The 19158-nt window shown below is 46.4% G+C and overlaps 1 protein-coding gene across 2 annotated transcripts in view; it reads left to right on the forward strand.

Moving 5' to 3' along the window:
* Positions 1–7085: 7085 nt before the first annotated feature.
* Positions 7086–19158, forward strand: part of RIF1 (replication timing regulatory factor 1) — a 42562-nt gene continuing 30489 nt past the window's right edge. The window contains exons 1-9 of one of the 2 annotated variants that reach the window (XM_069732908.1): positions 7086–7208; positions 11115–11228; positions 11535–11613; positions 12380–12476; positions 13018–13148; positions 13233–13324; positions 15381–15570; positions 15647–15739; positions 15830–15968. In XM_069732908.1, the coding sequence (XP_069589009.1) occupies positions 7207–7208; positions 11115–11228; positions 11535–11613; positions 12380–12476; positions 13018–13148; positions 13233–13324; positions 15381–15570; positions 15647–15739; positions 15830–15968 (937 nt within the window). In that variant the 5' untranslated portion in view covers positions 7086–7206. The remainder of the gene's footprint in view (positions 7209–11114; positions 11229–11534; positions 11614–12379; positions 12477–13017; positions 13149–13232; positions 13325–15380; positions 15571–15646; positions 15740–15829; positions 15969–19158) is intronic. The other variant, XM_069732909.1, reaches the window with a different exon arrangement.

Raw genomic sequence — 19158 nt, forward strand, 5'->3', positions numbered from 1 at the left:
GCCGGGATAGTTGGTAACAATTGTTAGATTCCTTTGTGGATATTTAAAATACAATATGAATAATCAAACTAGATATGAGGAGGACAAACATAGAAGGTAAGAAAGAGGAAAGAAAAGAGGGTAGGAAGAAGAAGAGAAGGATGGATGAGGGTGTGGGGAATTCAGGGAGGGAGTGTGGTTGCCCCCGTACCCCAGCGGACAGGACACACGCCAAGGAACGGCCCGGAAGTACACGAAAATAAGCTACATAGTGTGTCGGGTTCTGGAAACCCAGAGATCTAGTTCAGGAGTTTCCCGAAAAGCGATCCACGAGGCCCATATGTTGTAGATTTTTTCTCCGTTACCTGGTGACTGGTTTATCAACTGCTCCATTCTATATATGTTATTAAGTTCTGCCACAAATTCTGTACAGGAAGGAAATTTTTCTTGTTTCCAAAACCGAGGGATTAGATTTCTGACTGCGGTAAGAAAGTGTCTGAGGATTCCCCTCTTGAACCTAGATATTGACAATTCGCATAGAGACAACAATGCTATACTTGGTGAAGGCTGGATCTGTGTGATAGACAGCTTATTATGAAGTTCAAAGACAGCCAACCACAAATCCTTTATGGGGGGGCAGTCCCACCAGATATGTATGTAAGAGCCTATCTCCTTTAGACATCTCCAGCAGGTGTCAGGGGTCGTGGGGAACACCGCATGCACCATGGAGGGGCATCTATACCATCTTGCTAGAATCCTATAGCTCCTCTCCTGTGATACCGCGCATAATGACGATCTGGACGAGAAGAGAAGAATTTTTCCCCTGTCTTCAGATGACAAGGGCCTTCCCAGATCGCCCTCCCATTTCGAGAAAAACAATGGCCAACCCTGCAGTGGAGCCCTCCCTCTTGGAAGATTTTATAGAGGAGCGAGACAGTATGATCCGGGGGATTTGCTGATATACAAAGCATCTCAAAGGGAGTTAGCGGCCTGCTGATATTGGTTTGTTTAGAGATTGAGTGGATATAACTTTTTAGTTGTTCATAGAAGAACCAATCAATAGAGTGAGATTCCTCCTCTGGGAATAATTCCCGAAGGGACTTCATCCCAGTTTATTTTAAGTAGTCGTGGATGATGGGTTTGGAATCTTTTCTCTTATTTAGAAATGTCTCTCTATTCAGCCCCGCTGGAAAAGCAGAATTGTCATAAATTGGAATTAAGGGGCCCGGGAGAGTTGTGATCTGAAGGTCTTTGTTTCGGTTTTTAATAAGAAGCAATATGTTTCGCGTGAGGAAGGGTATGTAAGTGCCTGGTCCTAGCCCCCTGCCTCCTGTCCAAAGAACAACTTGGGAATCGCATCCGTTAAGATCGTTTTCTAGGTTTACCCACTTTTTGTTGTTTTTACTGTGATAAAGGTCTAGGATACAGGTTCCCATTGATGCATAACTATAAATCGCGAGATCCGGGAGACCCAATCCACCTGTCAGTTTAGATCTACTTAATGTTGTATATGAAATACGTGCCCGATTAAGAGACCAAATAAAACGAGTAATTATTTGTTTGAGGCGGGAAAAGAAGGAAGCTGGTAGGTATAGGGGGATTGTTTGAAAAAAATATAAGAGGCGAGGCAGGAGGTCAATCTTAACTGCATTGATCTTACCCAGCCAGGACAATTGGAGCTTGTGCCATCTCTCCAAGTCTGAGTTTGTTTTCTGCAGGGTTGGCGCAAGGTTGGTTTCAAACAGTTTAGACGTTTTGCTTGTAATTTTAATACCTAAATAAGTAAGGGAATCAAAGCACCATTTAAATGGGAAGGTCTTCCTTAATTGATCTACCAAAGGGAGTTGGAGTGAAATGTTTAGGATTTCGGATTTATGGGAATTCATTTTGAAGTTACTTAGGTGACCGAATTTATGTAGCTCCGAAATGATGTTTGGTAGGCTCGTAGAGGGGGACGTAATGTATAGCAGGATGTCATCTGCAAAAAGTGCTAGCTTATGTTCTTCAGAACGTAGTTTTTTTACCCTTAATTGATGGGTTGTTTCTCAAGGCCACAGCTAAATGCTCCATTGTTAGGATATATAAGAGGGGAGAGAGTGGGCACCCCTGCCTTGTACCATTTCTGATCGGGAACATATCCGATAATGTGCCGTTTACCTTGACCTGAGCACTAGGAGAAGAATACAGGGCAGAGATCCTTCGCAGCATGTTTTCTTTTAGGCCAATTTCCTCTAGGGTCTGGGAAATAAATTCCCAATTGACCCGGTCAAAGGCCTTTTCAGCATCAATTGACATGATACACAGGGGGTCCCCCTCTCTGCCCGCTCTGTCAATTAGAGAGATAGTTCGGATTGTGTTGTCTCTCGCCTCTCGCCCGGGAACGAAGCCCACCTGGTCCTGGTTTATTAGTTTTGGTAAAAGGGGACATAATCTATTGGCTAACATTTTTGCATATATTTTAATATCTAGGTTTATTAAAGAGATCGGGCGGTAATTATCGCATGTAGAAGGGTCCTTGCCCGGCTTAGGGAGAACTGTTATGTGAGCGATGAGTGCCTGTGTAGGGAACGAGCCCCCAAGAGAGACAAAATTACAAGCCTTCAAAGGTATTGGGCTAAGCAGTGTGTTGAATGACTTGTAAAAGCCTGCTGAGAACCCATCAGGGCCCGGGCTCTTGCCCTGTTTCAGGGTGCCGATGGTTTCAGAAACCTCCTCCACTGAGAATTCCTTTTCGAGATCAAGTAGGTCACCTTCAGGCAGAGTGGGTAATTTATGTTCCTGTAAATATGATTTGATTTTATTACGGAGAGAATGTAGTGGAGCCTCTTTATAGTGACCCGCTATATTATATAGAGATTTGTAGTATTCGCTGAAGTTGGAAAGAATATCTCTGGTATTAAACACTTTCTTCCCCTCTTTGTTTTTAATAAAAGGAATGTAGGTATTGGGATTACGTTGATTAAGGGCTCTGGCCAAGAGTCTACCACTTTTATTGCCGAGCTGGTAGAAGCGACTCTTGAGTCTTTCTCTGAGGCATTTGGATTTTTGGTCTATTATAGATAGCAGTTTTTGTCTGGCCGAGGAGAGCCTAGCAAATGTGCTGGCCTCAAGGTCTCGCTTATGTTTGTTTTCCAAGTTGGCTCTTTTAGTTATGCTCCCTGCACACGCTGAAATAAACGCTTATAAAATGTGCCCCTCATACCGTGAAATCGTCCCGGGGGGGCTTTCCCCCCTAATCAGACGCAGCACAGCCGTCACTCCAGGCCTGTGAGCCGAGCTAGAAAAATTTGGATTGAAATGAAAGACAATATGTTTCAAAATGGAGAAGTGCAACAATGTTGCAAAGCCGAAACCTTCACAGGATAAAAGAACATCCAGGGCTACAGTCGTTCTTTCTTTTAAAAAAAAAAGAGACGTTGTATAACTAGTCCCTATAGCACAATCAATCCCTATATGAGGGACGGAAGTGTCATGTGATGCTGGCACACTATAATACTGTAGGTGCCTGCCCGGCAAGGTAGGAACCGCCATGGGTACAGTACAATGCCTAATTTTACAGAATATATATATAGAGGCAGTATGCCACACTACCTGTGGACAGTTTTATCAGGTATAAAATGTTTTATAATACCCGAATAAATCCTTATAGACCAATCCTTATAGACCAGGAACAGCTGGTGTACTGGGTATCCTCCATGAAAAAACGCCATGTCTATATGACTAAGCAGTAGAAAGGTTCAGAATGACTGCTTTAGATGGCAAAGAATAATCAAACTGGAGAGAAAAAAAGTATACTATTTCAGCAAATTCCCCTCACAGGATTCATCTAGGTGTATAGTGAGCATTAACTTTTTTTGCATTCCAATTTATAAATAGGCGATGAAGAAATAAAAAGTGAATAGAGAGAAAATAGCAGAAGGTGGCAAGGGTAAAAACAGGGGCGGCGCTCGGCAACTGTTCCTGGCTGTTCCCCCACCACCCCAAGCTGTCACAGCAGGAGCCCGGCCACTGGCAGCACTGAGCTTCTGTTGTGATCATGCGGGAGTTGCTGATACTTCAGTACGTCCTGCACGATTATCCTGTAATTGTTCAGATTGATGAGCGTTCACTGTCCGCTGAGTGCGGGGACTGCTGGCGTGAATCCCTGCATCCTCACGTTTTCCCTATTCTGCCTGCATTTTACCTCACGTTTTCTCTATTCTGCCTGCATTTTACCTCACGTTTTCCCTATTCTGCCTGCATTTTACCTCACGTTTTCCCTATTCTGCCTGCATCCTCACGTTTTCCCTATTCTGCCTGCATTTTACCTCACGATTTCCCTTTTCTGCCTGCATTTTACCTCACGTTTTCCCTATTCTGCCTGCATCCTCACGTTTTCCCTATTCTGCCTGCATCCTCACGTTTTCCCTAATCTGCCTGCATCCTCACGTTTTCCCTATTCTGCCTGTATTTTACCTCACGTTTTCCCTATTCTGCCTGCATTTTACCTCACGTTTTCCCTATTCTGCCTGCATTTTACCTCACGTTTTCTCTATTCTGCCTGCATTTTACCTCACGTTTTCCCTATTCTGCCGGCATTTTACCTCACGTTTTCCCTATTCTGCCTGCATTTTACCTCACGATTTCCCTTTTCTGCCTGCATTTTACCTCACGTTTTCTCTATTCTGCCTGCATTTTACCTCACGTTTTCCCTATTCTGCCTGCATTTTACCTCACGTTTTCCCTATTCTGCCTGCATCCTCACGTTTTCCCTATTCTGCCTGCATTTTACCTCACGATTTCCCTTTTCTGCCTGCATTTTACCTCACGTTTTCCCTATTCTGCCTGCATCCTCACGTTTTCCCTATTCTGCCTGCATCCTCACGTTTTCCCTAATCTGCCTGCATCCTCACGTTTTCCCTATTCTGCCTGTATTTTACCTCACGTTTTCCCTATTCTGCCTGCATTTTACCTCACGTTTTCCCTATTCTGCCTGCATTTTACCTCACGTTTTCTCTATTCTGCCTGCATTTTACCTCACGTTTTCCCTATTCTGCCGGCATTTTACCTCACGTTTTCCCTATTCTGCCTGCATTTTACCTCACGATTTCCCTTTTCTGCCTGCATTTTACCTCACGTTTTCTCTATTCTGCCTGCATTTTACCTCACGTTTTCCCTATTCTGCCTGCATTTTACCTCACGATTTCCCTTTTCTGCCTGCATTTTACCTCACGATTTCCCTTTTCTGCCTGCATTTTACCTCATTTTCCCTATTCTGCCTGCATTTTACCTCACGTTTTCTCTATTCTGCCTGCATTTTACCTCACGTTTTCCCTATTCTGCCTGCATTTTACCTCACGATTTCCCTTTTCTGCCTGCATTTTACCTCACGATTTCCCTTTTCTGCCTGCATTTTACCTCACATTTTCCGTATTCTGCCTGCATTTTACCTCATTTTCCCTATTCTGCCTGCATTTTACCTCACGTTTTCCCTATTCTGCCTGCATTTTACCTCACGTTTTCCCTATTCTGCCTGCATTTTACCTCACGTTTTCCCTATTCTGCCTACATTTTACCTCGTTTCCCTATTCTGCCTGCATTTTACCTCACGTTTTCCCTATTCTGCCTGCATCCTCACGTTTTCCCTATTCTGCCTGCATTTTACCTCACGATTTCCCTTTTCTGCCTGCATTTTACCTCACGTTTTCCCTATTCTGCCTGCATCCTCACGTTTTCCCTATTCTGCCTGCATTTTACCTCATTTTCCCTATTCTGCCTGCATTTTACCTCATTTTCCCTATTCTGCCTGCATTTTACCTCACGTTTTCCCTATTCTGCCTGTATTTTACCTCACGTTTTCCCTATTCTGCCTGCATTTTACCTCACGTTTTCCCTATTCTGCCTGCATTTTACCTCACGTTTTCCCTATTCTGCCTACATTTTACCTCCTGTTTCCCTATTCTGCCTGCATTTTACCTCACGTTTTCCCTATTCTGCCTGCATCCTCACGTTTTCCCTATTCTGCCTGCATTTTACCTCACGATTTCCCTTTTCTGCCTGCATTTTACCTCATGTTTTCCCTATTCTGCCTGCATCCTCACGTTTTCCCTATTCTGCCTGCATCCTCACGTTTTCCCTATTCTGCCTGTATTTTACCTCACGTTTTCCCTATTCTGCCTGCATTTTACCTCACGTTTTCCCTATTCTGCCTGCATTTTACCTCATTTTCCCTATTCTGCCTGCATTTTACCTCACGATTTCCCTTTTCTGCCTGCATTTTACCTCACGTTTTCCCTATTCTGCCTGCATTTTACCTCATTTTCCCTATTCTGCCTGCATTTTACCTCACGTTTTCCCTATTCTGCCTGTATTTTACCTCACGTTTTCCCTATTCTGCCTGCATTTTACCTCACGTTTTCCCTATTCTGCCTGCATTTTACCTCACGTTTTCCCTATCCTGGCTGCATTTTACCTCATTTTTTCAGTATTCTGCCTGCATTTTACCTCACGTTTTCCCTATTCTGCCTGCATTTTACCTCACATTTTCCCTATTCTGCCTACATTTTATCTCACGTTTTCCCTATTCCGCCTGCATTTTACCTCACGTTTTCCGTATCCTGGCTGCGTTTTACCTCACGTTTTTTCTGTCTCCTTGCGTGGAGTAGCTCCCTGTTTTAAAAAAACCTGTTAACCCTTCATCTGCCTCCTGTCTGTCACTGCATCTGCCAGTCTGCTCACACATGCTCAGATAACAACTTATCCCAGCACGTTCACTCACTATGGTCTATCCATCCTGTGATTTCCATCATTCTACGACTTTTTTTTCTTAGTGTGCTGTAATTTCAATGTTACTAAGCAACAGGCCGGCACGGCCATCGAACCGTTCTGCGTTCTACTAACGGACCTGCCTGCTGGCTTCCTCTGCAGCCAGCTCTGTGCTCCACTATCCTCGCCTCGCGGCTCAGTCTTCAGCTTCCGCACGCTTACTCATCGACCAGCTCTGCGCTCCACTATCCCCGCCTCGCGGCTCAGTCTCGGCTTCCGCACGGCTTACGCATCGATCCGGTCGGCGCTCCATTACGCGGCCTAATCTGCTTTCTATCCAATCTGGCGCCATTTTAGTCGGCGGGAGCTGGATGGGGAGGAGCCAGCAGAGCGCGGGTAAATCAGGAGGAGAGCAGAGCGGAGGATCAGCGCGGCGGCGAGCCTGTGTACCGGGGGAGTGTGAGGCCTCCGCGGTCGGCGTCGATGTAAGGACGGGTGAGGGGTCGGCGGCCTCCTCACTGTGTGGGGGATATTGGTCTTAGGCGTGTTTACTGCTCCACATGCAGGTCTGATAGAGAGGTTCTGCAGCAGCCCCCATGGTTAGCGAGTGTGGGCAGACAGCCCTGGAGCGTGGAGAGCCTATCCTCTGCCCTGGGGTGGGCTTGTGGTACTACAAGTCTCAGCACGCCTGGCTCCCCCTGTGACCTAGGTCCAGACACAGGAGCCTCCTGTGAGCCGCCATGCCTGTCCTCTGCAGCCCAGGGCTATGTTGTCAGGGAGCGGATAAGGTCTTCCATCTCTTAAAGGGGATGTCCACTTTTATTAGCGCTGTCATGAATGACGGCGGTGTGGTAAAGTGTGTGCAGACGGGTGGTTTATTGTTAGGAGATGGGTAAGCTGGATTTCTGCTTTCTCAAAATCCTAAAGCTTTTGTAATAATAATAATAATCTTTATTTATATAGCGCCAACATATTCTGCAGCGCTTTACAGTTTAACAGCTTCAAACACAACAGTCATAGGTAACAACGTTAACAATACAATAATTAAAGCGAAATAAGCCGCCCCTGCTCGTGAGAGCTTACAATCTACAATGAGGTGGGGAGATACAAAGTACAGGTGTGTATTTACAATGATGGTCCGGCCATCTTCAGGGGGTGGGTGATAGATGGAGATAGTGAATGGGCTACACACATAAAATAACTGATTAGGGAACATGATAGGCCGCTCTGAACAAATGTGTTTTGAGCGAGCGCCTAAAACCATGCAAATTGTGGATGGTCCTAATATCTTGGGGTAGCGCATTCCAGAGGATTGGCGCAGCACGGGAGGAGTCGGGAGTGGGAGGTACGGATTAGTGCAGAGGTTAGTCGAAAGTCATTTGCAGAGCGCAGTGGTCGGTTAGGCCGATAGACAGAAATGAGGAAGGAGATGTAAGGGGGTGCCGCACTGTGGAGAGCTTTGTGGGTGAGAACAAGTACTTTTAATTGTATCCTGTAATGAATGGGCAGCCAGTGTGACGAGTGGCGAAGAGCGAACGCGTTTGAGTAACGATTAGCCAGATGGACAACCATGGCTGCTGCATTAAGGACTGGAGAGGGGAAAGTCGAGTGGGGGGGGCAATTAATAGAGCGTTGCAGTAGTCCAGGCGGGAGTGGATCAGGGCGACAGTGAGGGTTTTTGTTGTTTCTATAGTGAGAAAAGGGCGGATTCTAGAGATGTTCTTTAGGTGTAAGCGGCACGAGCGGGCAAGAGATTGTATATGGGAGGTGAAGGAGAGATCGGAGTCAAACATAACACCCAGACAGCGCGCCTGCTGCCGGGGTGTTGTTATGGTGCCACCCACGGAGAGGGAAACGTCAGGTTTAGGGAGGTTAGTAGAAGGTGGGAGCAGAAGAAGTTCAGTTTTGGAGAGGTTGAGTTTCAGATAGAGAGCGGACATGATGTCGGAGACTGCGGACAGACAGTCAGTGGCATTCTGTAGTACAGCGGGGGTAAGGTCAGGGGAGAAAATATGTATAGTTGTGCGTCATCAGCATAAAGATGGTACTGAAATCCAAATCTGCTGATGGTCTGTCCAATTGGGGCTGTTTAGAGGGAGAAGAGAAGGGGGCCAAGGACTGAGCCCTGAGGTACCCCGACAGTGAGAGGAAGAGGAGATGAAGTGGAGCCAGAGAACAGAACACTGAAGGAGCGGTCAGAAAGGAATGTTGTGAATGTTTTTTTTTTTTTTTTTTAATCTATATTTTGATTAAACAGCGCTCAGCCTGGAGAGTTTTCCATCAGGAGGCTCTAGATACAAATGACTTGCACTTTCTTCTATTACTACAGCTCGTTCCTGATTGTCGGCCAGTGGCTGAGAACAAGCTGGCAACTATGTGGCCACAAAAAAGTCAGCGGCACAAAGCCCTACATAAATGATGTGCAACCTGTACGGGGCCGGATGATCGTATGATAATTGTCTGTACAGATTGTGTCGGTATAAAAACATTGTAAGCAGCCTCTAACACACAGCACAGTCCTGGCGGAGCAAAGACACAGGGCTGTGCTAAAGTCTCCTGCCGCAAGGATTGATGTTTTTTGGTCACTGCACCTCTTCATTTGCCAAAATAGTATCAATAAAAAAAATGCAGCTTCCCCTGCAAATAAAACAAGCCCTCACGCAGCTTCATCAACAGGAGAATTATTTTTTTCTTAAAAAAAATAGAAATATATTTAAAGGGAACCTGTCACCCCCAAGATCGAAGGTGAGCTAAGCCCACCAGCATCAGGGGCTTATCTACAGCATTCTGTAATGCATTCTGTAATGCTGTAGATAAGCCCCCGATGTATCCTGAAAGATGAGAAAGAGGTTAGATTATACTCACCCAGGGCTGGTCCCGGTCTTATCCGATTGGCGTCGCGGTCCGGGGCCTCCCATCTTCTTACGATGACGTCCTCATGTCTTCATGCTTCGGCACTTTGCCCTGTTGAGGGCAGAGCAAAGTACTGCAGTGCGCGGGCCCCAGGAAAGGTCAGAGAGGCCTGAGACCTGCGCACTGCAGTACTTTGCTCTGCCCTCGACAGGGCAAATCAGTCCGCCGGAGCCGCAGCGTGAAGACAAGAAGAGGACGTCATCTGATGATGCTAAGAGGCCCTGGACTGCGACGCCCATTGGACAGGGAACACCCCTGGGTGAGTATAATATAACCTCTTTTTCTCATCTTTCAGGATACATCGGGGGCTTATCTACAGCATTCCAGAACAATAATCTTTATTTTTTATATAGCGCTAACATATTCCACAGCGCTTTACAGTTTGCACACATTGTCATCGCTGTCCCCGATGGGGCTCACAATCTAAATTCCCTATCAGTATGTCTTTGGAATGTGGGAGGAAACCGGAGTGCCCGGAGGAAACCCACGCAAACACAGAGTGAACATACAAACTCTTTGCACATGTTGTTCTTGGTGGGGTTTGAACCCAGGACTCCAGCGCTGCAAGGCTGTAGTGCTAACCACTGAGCCACAGTGCTGCCCAATGCTGTAGATAAGACCCTGATGCTGGTGGGCTTAGCTCACCTTCAATTTTTCTATACAACCCTGCTGTATACCATAGAACAGAGAGACTAATATTGCTTTGGGGGCCTGTACATCCATTTATAATTGGCATCAGAGACGCCATCCATTCATCCTTCACGAGACAGCACTCAGCAGCTTCATAGGTAGTGAATGGAGCTTGTCCATGGGTGCTCCATTTAAACTGGGATAAAAGTGCCCCTTTCTACTGATCTGTGCGGGTCCCAGCGCTCAGACCCCACACAGATTAATAAGTTACCCTATGGATAAATTAATGCCGCAGTGTAGTCTTCTTGATTGACAGGTTAATAGAGGTCTTCAATCCAGTTGAGCAGGGAGAAAGGACTGCATCTAGGAACTGGCAGGTTGGAGATATCGCTCATAGGGGGTTAGTTCATACAAGCGTGGTTTCTATCTCGAAAACGGGGCTTTGTGCACTTCTCTCTCCATTCATTAGTATGGGAATTCCAAAAATTGACGAGGCCACTTGGCAATGCTTGTACCTTCCATACTCGTGACTGAAGAGACACATGATCACCTCTCCATTTCTGACAGGACCCCACTCTTTTTAGAGATATGTAGGTTCCATTGCTCTGATCTGCAGATAATGTACGTTTGTGGCATATCATATCCTAAATTGAAGCAGTGCTGTATCCTTCCAGTGCCTGAGCACAGATCACCGTATGTCCACCATATGCATGTATAAAGTACTCAGATGTCAATACTTTGTCTGCATTGCGCTCAGATATTGCAGCACTTAGTCAAGTCTGACACCATTTAGGATGAACTCTAATAACTTTTTTTTTTGTATTCTAAATCTTTGTTTTAACTTTCAGGAAAAAAATGGCTCCAACTATAGATGAGGCACAGTTGGTGCCTTTACTAGAGACTTTGGAGGACTCGTCTACCTCGCACACAGAAAAGACAGACGCCTACCTCTCCATTGCCAAGTGAGTGGCTGATTAACTGGGTTTTATGTAAACTTCTATCGGGAGTCATTGCAGTCTGTAGAGCCTGCAGCAGATATTCTAACGTACAATATGTCATGGCGAAATGGATCTGTTATTGGGCTTGCACATAAAGGGGTTTTCTCGGACTGTTTTTTTTTTTTTTTTTCAAGTAGATGTAGAAATAGTTTATCAAGTCTTTAAATAGGAAAACTGCCGTTTGTGTTTTGCGGTCAAGTGACACTCGTTCTCCATGCCTGAGCATATGTCATACATCCCAGCTCATTTTTCCTCCCTCTTTTGATGTAGCCGTCTGAGCGGAGAGGATGGTAAAGAGTTCACAGCACTGGTTGGAAATCAATTCTCACGGCTTTGCAAATCTTTTAAGGTAAGGGAATTAGTTTACCTGCTGCTGGGTAAAATGAGAACATTAAATAATTGATTCTTGTCCTGGTATTCCAAATTCTACCGACATAATGTAAAAGGCCGTGCAACAGTATTTTTTGGTGTGAGAGACGTATCCGGTATGCCCCTTCTATGTGTCAAATAATGCCTCTTTGACACTGCATCTGGGTTGCATATACTGTATAAGCTGAGGCACCTAATTTTACCCCCCAAAAACATCCTGGTGTTCATGGCCCCTAGCAGAAAAAGCTTACCCCCACCTACCCCATCCTACTTACCGTCCGTGCGCTCCTTCGCAGCGTCTTGTTCTGATGCTAGTGGCGACGGGGCAGTCACTTGTACCCACTGCTAAAGAGAAATGAATATTCACTGCCCTCGCAGTGAATATTCCTTTCTCTTCAATAGCGGGCACAGTAGTCGCAGCAGCCAGGCGATCATGTATGCCTACTTAAGGGAATGAATATGCACTGCCCTCCACACCCATGTGCAGAGAGTAGTCATTCCCTTAAGTAGCGGGCATACATGATCGCCCAGCTGCTGCTCCTGCCTCCTGTGACCCTTACTCGAGTAGAAGTTGAAGAAACTATTGATCATGTACATTTGTTGTGTATAATTAATTGTACACAGTTAAAAAAAAAAAAATAAATGGGGAAACGCGGATGATTTGTCATATGTTCGTCTGCTGGTTCCCTTACTGTTATGTCTCACTTACATATGTAAATGCATTTAATAATCTGTTTCTCTTTCAGACACACGTCGCTCACCAGCACTCTGATCTCAGTAACGCAGCACTTCAGACACTGGGATTTTGTGTTTTTAATAGTACGATAGCATCCGGCATATCAGGTTAGTATGTTGCAGGATACTTATTGTTTTGCATGTAGCTGAGGGCCTATTAATTTCCTGGTATATTCGATATATATCAGCTGCAAAGCTGTTGTGTAATCTAGAACAAGACGCTCGGTTAGCACCCAAGCATGCTCGGATAACACCTTATCTGAGTGTGTTCGCTCATCACTAATGCCTAACCCTAAATAAAAATCAGTTGTGTTCGCATATGAAATGTTGAAGCGAGGTCTCTGTGCACATGGCATATAAGCTTTTCATTGGTAGAATGTCTCATGAAAACAAGGTGAACCTTGCAGACCACCATATAAGAAATTGACTTTTCTCTATCGCTTCATTGGAGGACACAGGAAACCATGTGTGAATGCTCTGGCGAAGGCCAAAAGGACACATTTGGGTCTATTAAACAAATGGAGGCCTTTAGCACTCGCCAAGAGCTTTACACTGAATGTAAGACTCGGCACAATGCACCTTAATGGTCCTGACAGCTCCATATGGTTCAGGATCATGTCCCGCTAACACTTGTGTATTTTCCTTGTAGCATCTGGGGTGCAAGAATTGCTGTCCACACTAAATAGTATTGCTTTGAAAACCTCAGATAAAAACTCCTGCACTAGAGCACTTTGGGTGATTTCTAAACAAAACTTCTCCCCAGAAGAAGTTGGGATGGTGGTAAGTGTCTATGCGTATATTGGAAATATCCCTTTAAGTGTGAGTTGTGACGTGGATTGTAATGCTGTTACTCTCGTCTTTTAGGTACCCTCTATACTTTCTACATTAGAAAACGTACTTACTAAAGACGTGCAGTCACTGGTCATTGTATATGAAGCACTGAACGTCATTATAAGGTGAGGAGAGAAATGTTCCTTTCTACTGTATCGAATTTTGGGTCATTCCGCTCCAGAACTAATCATGACTACATTTTGCTTGGCGAAGTCTCCCATATTTGGTGACCTCCATTCTTCATTCATCCGTTCTCTTTCCAAACTGGCCGCTGCGTAGAGCACTATCGAAAGTTTGAAGCCTCCCTTCCCAGTCCGTGCTACACCATAGGATGGACACAACATGTCTATGTATGGGGCAAAGGCCAATAACCTGATCGCCTCACAGGACAAATCTTTGATACTTTTTTACAATTTTCAATATTAATGTCCTTTATTAAGCACATGCTAGCCACCTTAGGGAGAGACCCAAGTTGGGCTAAATGTAGCGGGACGAAAGGAAAGCATCCACTATGTATTTCCTTTAAGTAGAGGGCTTTTCGGTCTCTTTCGTCCCGCTACATTTAGCCCAACTTGGGTCTCTCCCTAAGGTGGCTAGCATGTGTGTATCGCTTGCTCACCGAGCCCCACTCCATACAGCCAACCAATTCCAGCCCTGTGCTGATGAGGGCCTAAAGCCCGAAACACGTGTCCACAGGTAGGAATTGGTTGGCTGTGTAAATTTAGAAACTAATCCGCAGCATTGCACGCTTGGCGGTTCCAAGCGCTGTGGATTAGACTGGGGTGGAAAGAGATGATTTGCATAGCTCCGCCTACTGCAAAGGATTCTGGGTAAACCAGCTATTCTTTGTATTATGCTGCTTGCAAGTACTTTCCGTTTCAGGAAAGCATCCACTATGTACACTCTTTATTAAGCACAAATCCTTGCACACTTGTCACAGGCATTGCTACTAAAGTGGCTTTTTACACTGCAAGAGCATTGTCGTTTCATGATTATCTTGCAGTGCAAGTAGGCTGCAGACAAAGGAGAAAAATGATCTTTAATGCAGCCGAAAAAAATCTATCTAGTCAGTGCATCGTCCCCGCAAACAAAACTCGTGCTGCCGAACTGTGGCATCTTAAGGTACCGTCACACTAAGCGACGCTGCAGCGATACCGACAACGATCCGGATCGCTGCAGCGTCGCTGTTTGGTCGCTGGAGAGCTGTCACACAGACAGCTCTCCAGCGACCAACGATGCCGGTAACCAGGGTAAACATCGGGTTACTAAGCGCAGGGCCGCGCTTAGTAACCCGATGTTTACCCTGGTTACCATCGTTAAAGTAAAAAAAAACAACCACTACATACTTACCTACCGCTGTCTGTCCCCGGCGCTGTGCTTCTCTGCTCTGGCTGTGAGCGCCGGGCAGCCGGAAAGCAGAGCGGTGACGTCACCGCTCTGCTTTCCGGCCGCTGTGCTCACAGCCAGAGCAGAGAAGCACAGCGCCGAGGACAGACAGCGGTAGGTAAGTATGTAGTGGTTGTTTTTTTTACTTTAACGATGGTAACCAGGGTAAACATCGGGTTACTAAGCGCGGCCCTGCGCTTAGTTACCCGATGTTTACCCTGGTTACCATCGAAGACATCGCTGAATCGGTGTCACACGCCGATTCAGCGATGTCTGCGGGGAGTCCAGCGACGAAACAAAGTTCTGGACTTTCTTCCCCGACCAGCGATGGCACAGCAGGGGCCTGATCGCTGCTGCCTGTCACACTGGACGATATCGCTAGCCAGGACGCTGCAACGTCACGGATCGCTAGCGATATCGTCTAGTGTGACGGTACCTTTAGTATAGATCGTTTGATCTTCCAGGTAGTCAAATGACCCCCCCCCCAGTCTGTCTGTGGAAATGGACCCTAAGAGGCCACATTCCTATTACTATTTTGATTCTATGTCTAAAAGGGTAATGGTAGTCAGTTTATAGATAAATGCTAGATTTTTGGGGGTCTGATTGATGATGCACCCAACGAATGTCCACAGTTGTCCCCCTGTTTTGATGGAACAGTGGTGGTGATTGAATTTCTATGGGACTAACAGATAAATTGCTGTAGACCTTGGCGACCACATCTCCTTTCTATGAGGGCTCCTCTGTTTGCAATCACACTATGCACAGACATCAGTCCCAGTCTTTCCTGTGTTTCAGGCTCTTGGAACAGACTCCAGCACAGATGACCTCGGAGGCTGTTCGATGGGCCAAGTTAATTATTCCACTAGTTGTTCACTCTGCACCCAAAGTTCGGATAAAAGCAGCAACAGTCCTGGAAATCGGAGTACCGCTGTTACTTCAGAAACAACAAGAAGTGTCTGCTCTAACAGAACAGCTCATGACTTCTGTGAGTAATCAAGGTCTCTGCAAGTGTTAGATGGGTATACATTATCGCCAGACCTAATATCCCTTCCTCCATATAGAAAATCATTGCAGAGCTCCAAAAACTCTTCACCTCTAAGAACGAGACGTACGTGCTGAAACTGTGGCCCTTGTTTGTGAAGCTGTTGGGAAAGGTAATGACTGGTAATGTTGGGGTTCGCTGTGGATGGGTGATCAATATTGATTGCAGTGATGTCATTTAAAAAAATGTTCTTTTGTCGTAGACCTTGCATCGAAGCGGCAGCTTTATTAACTCTTTGCTGCAGTTGGAAGAACTTGGTTTCCGAAGTGGAACCCCAGCTGTGAAGAAAATAGCATTCATTGCTTGGAAAAGTCTTATTGATAATTTTGCATTAAATCCAGGTAATCTAATACATCAGTAGTGCAGCTAGCCTCTAGCCTGCCACAAGTATGGAGAATTCAACTTCCACGGTTGGGACAAGCCCTGCAGAGCAGTGATCACTTTAAAAAAACAAACAAACAAAAAATCCTTTAAATGTATCACCTACAGGCTAGACATAGAATGTCTAATTTTGGGGACCTGATGCACCCATCGATCACTAAAATGTGGATCCTAAGCTCCTTCTTGCCGCATAATGTAAGATTTTGAATGCACTGGCAGAATGAGTTTCTTTATCGCTTCATTGGGGGGGCACGGGTAACCATGGTGTATGCTGCTGTCGCTAGGAGGCTGACACTGTGCAAAAAAGGAAGATAGCTCCTCCGCAGTATACACCCACCGACAGGCACAAAGTACCTCAGTTTAAGCTTAGTGTCTGTAGGAGGCAGACCTGGATCTGATCCCAGATCCGTCTTTTCCTTTTCAGGTCACCTGTTGTGTTATATTAATATTTTTCCTTTTGTCTTTCAGGTTCTTCAGCTTCAGGGTAACGGGGTGTGATGTCTCGCCCTGTTTTCCCACACTTATGCGACCGAGAGAGCCGTGTGGTGTCACCCACATCGCCCACTCTCGGACCCGCAGGCAGGACTTTATCCCCTGTCACCTTTACTGGTGTTTCAGGGTGGTTACTGGTGGCCAGTCCTTGCCTCTTCCCCTCCTCATCCCTCTCCTCGGAGAGGGCTGAGAGGAAGACGGTGGTCACCAGCGGTGATCTCCCCCCTTCTTGTAAGGGGTTGATGCCGTGTTCTGCACAGTCCGGAGACGGTGCAGGAAGGAGGATCCCGGTTTCCAGTGACCCTCACCCACCCTGAGGGCTCATGATGTGATCCTCGTCAGTGAAGAGGGATTCGGGACTCACCTTTTTACAGGTATGTCCCTTTTTCTGTCCCCGGCAGCTACCCGCCTGCCTCACTGTTTACCCGTGAAGAACTGCGCACAGAATATGGCGTCTCTGAACTACAGCGGCCATCTTTTTCTTCATGCTAGTGCTTCGTTAACGCCCCCACACTAAGCGCGTGTAATTATCGCACGCTTTTTTTCCCTATCAAGGGGCCTTCTCTCACTGCCCGATGCAATCCTCCAGTGGCACAGCCAATAGGAGAGCCCCTACTCCCTGATACCGTCAGACGTGGCCATACCGGACTAGGACCTTAATTCCATTTTCCGGTCCTGTCATTGCAGGTGCCGAGGAATTACATAATTGCATGTCCTCTGTTAATTTAGCCCCCGCCTTTGGGCCTTCTCCCAGACTTTGTGTAGCTACGCCCGCTTACCGGACCCCAGCCAATAAGCGAACGCACTCCGCTTAGCCACGCCCCCTTGCTGGACTCTCGGGTAATTAGGGCACGCCGTACGCTGAGGCCCCGTCTCATAGCCTAATAAGAGAGTGTGTTTTCTCTATCCCTCTCTCGAGAGACGCCCCCCGCAGGGGGGGACATAGTGTATCTCTGCCTGCAAAGTGTGTGAAGATTCAAAAGCGTATGAAGAATTGTGCAGTCACCATCGTCTAAAGGGCACAACAGGCGTCCATCACTAACCTGCACTGGATCTGGAGGACACTGCAGCCTGAGCAGTGACAGAGCAGTCTCTGTTATCAGGTAGGACCAGCCCAGACTGGTTAATTTCTCTCTTCACAATGGCTTAGCTCTCCCCAGCTGTAACCCTAGTCCATCACTTATGTCCAATCTCAGGGAGGCCCATTCCTGTCCCTATAATCCGTGACGCCTGTGCCATCTGTAAAAGAAAAGTGGCATTCAGAGAAACCCTCTTATGCCCGGGATGAGAGCACTCCCCTCCCTCCGGAGTGGGCTGTTGCCATATCACAGTCGGTCTCAGATCTGACTAAAGTCCCCGGTCTAGGTCTTGGAGCGACCTCCACGTTTGTTTTCTGCCACCAGTGCTCCGAACACCTCTCACGGTGATTTGCACGCACCTGACCGCGACCTTCACAGGGACAAATCGGGTACAAAGGAAGCTGCTGGTCTCTCTACTTTCTCCTGGATGCATTCCTCATCCCATGCCCCCTCCTCGGAGGTGGTTTTTGGGGTCTGATATGGATTCCCAGTGTGAGTCTGTGTGATACTTACCAGACCTGAAAGATGCAAGATATGCTCAATAGCCTCATCTTGGCAAATTTCTAAAATTCTGAACCTAAGGAAGGACGAGGCACCTGCTCAGGAGCACTCCGTTGCTTTCTAAGGGGTAAAATGTCCTTCCCGGAGTTTTCCCTAATCTCAGGGAAGTTGTCATGATTATGTCTAAACACTGGGAACACCCTAAAAAGCGCTTCCTAGGTAGGAAGAGGCTACACATCATCTACTCCTTTAGCCCAGACCTTTTTGATAAATGGGCAGAATCCCTAATGTGGATCCGCTGGCTTCTCCCGTCTTCCAAGACAGCCTTGTCTCTACCGATCAGTGCATCGCTTAAGGATTCTACAGATAGACTGAATCTTTTGCCAAGTCAGCCTTTGAAGCAGCTGGCGCCTCTCTGTCCAATATTTGCCTACACCTGGGTATTAAAATCCATGTATGCCGAGGCAAGAATGATTACTCAGGGTATCGTAGCGGCAGCTTCTCCGTATGGGATGCCAGATCTGGCATATCAGACTGCCCATGTCGGCAAATATCTTGTCACCTCTCCCTTCTGATGCGGCTGGTTGTTCCACCATGGCTACCAGCAACTTTGTTGATCTACACTTCAAGGCTCTAGACCTTTTGGATCCAAGCTGGATCAAATAATTTCGGATGCCAACGGCGGGAAAAGCATCCCGCTTTCCCGATCCAAGTCTAAATGTCATTTTAATAGGAAAAGGTTGTTTCAATCATCTCGAGAGAGAGAGATGGCAATTTCCGTCTACAAAACACACTTTTCTTGTCCCCCAGGAAGAAGTTTTCTTCTGTTTCGCCCGCCAAGTCATACGTCGCAGGCCCCAGGAGTTCTTCAGGCATGCACAGGAGTAATCGTACCCGTCCCCTGAAACGTACGGTTTTCGGGCTTCTACTCTATTCTTTTCATAGTCACGAAGGAAGACGAACCGCTCCCTCCGTTTTTGGACCTCAAGCGGTTTACCTGTCACGTTCGGTTCTGTCTTTTCAGGACTGAGTCCCTATGTTCGGTTATCACTTCCATGGAGTCGGGAGAATTCTTCAC

This window comes from Ranitomeya imitator, chromosome 7, assembly GCF_032444005.1.
Source record: "Ranitomeya imitator isolate aRanImi1 chromosome 7, aRanImi1.pri, whole genome shotgun sequence".
In the NCBI taxonomy this organism is placed as follows: Eukaryota; Metazoa; Chordata; class Amphibia; order Anura; family Dendrobatidae; genus Ranitomeya; species Ranitomeya imitator.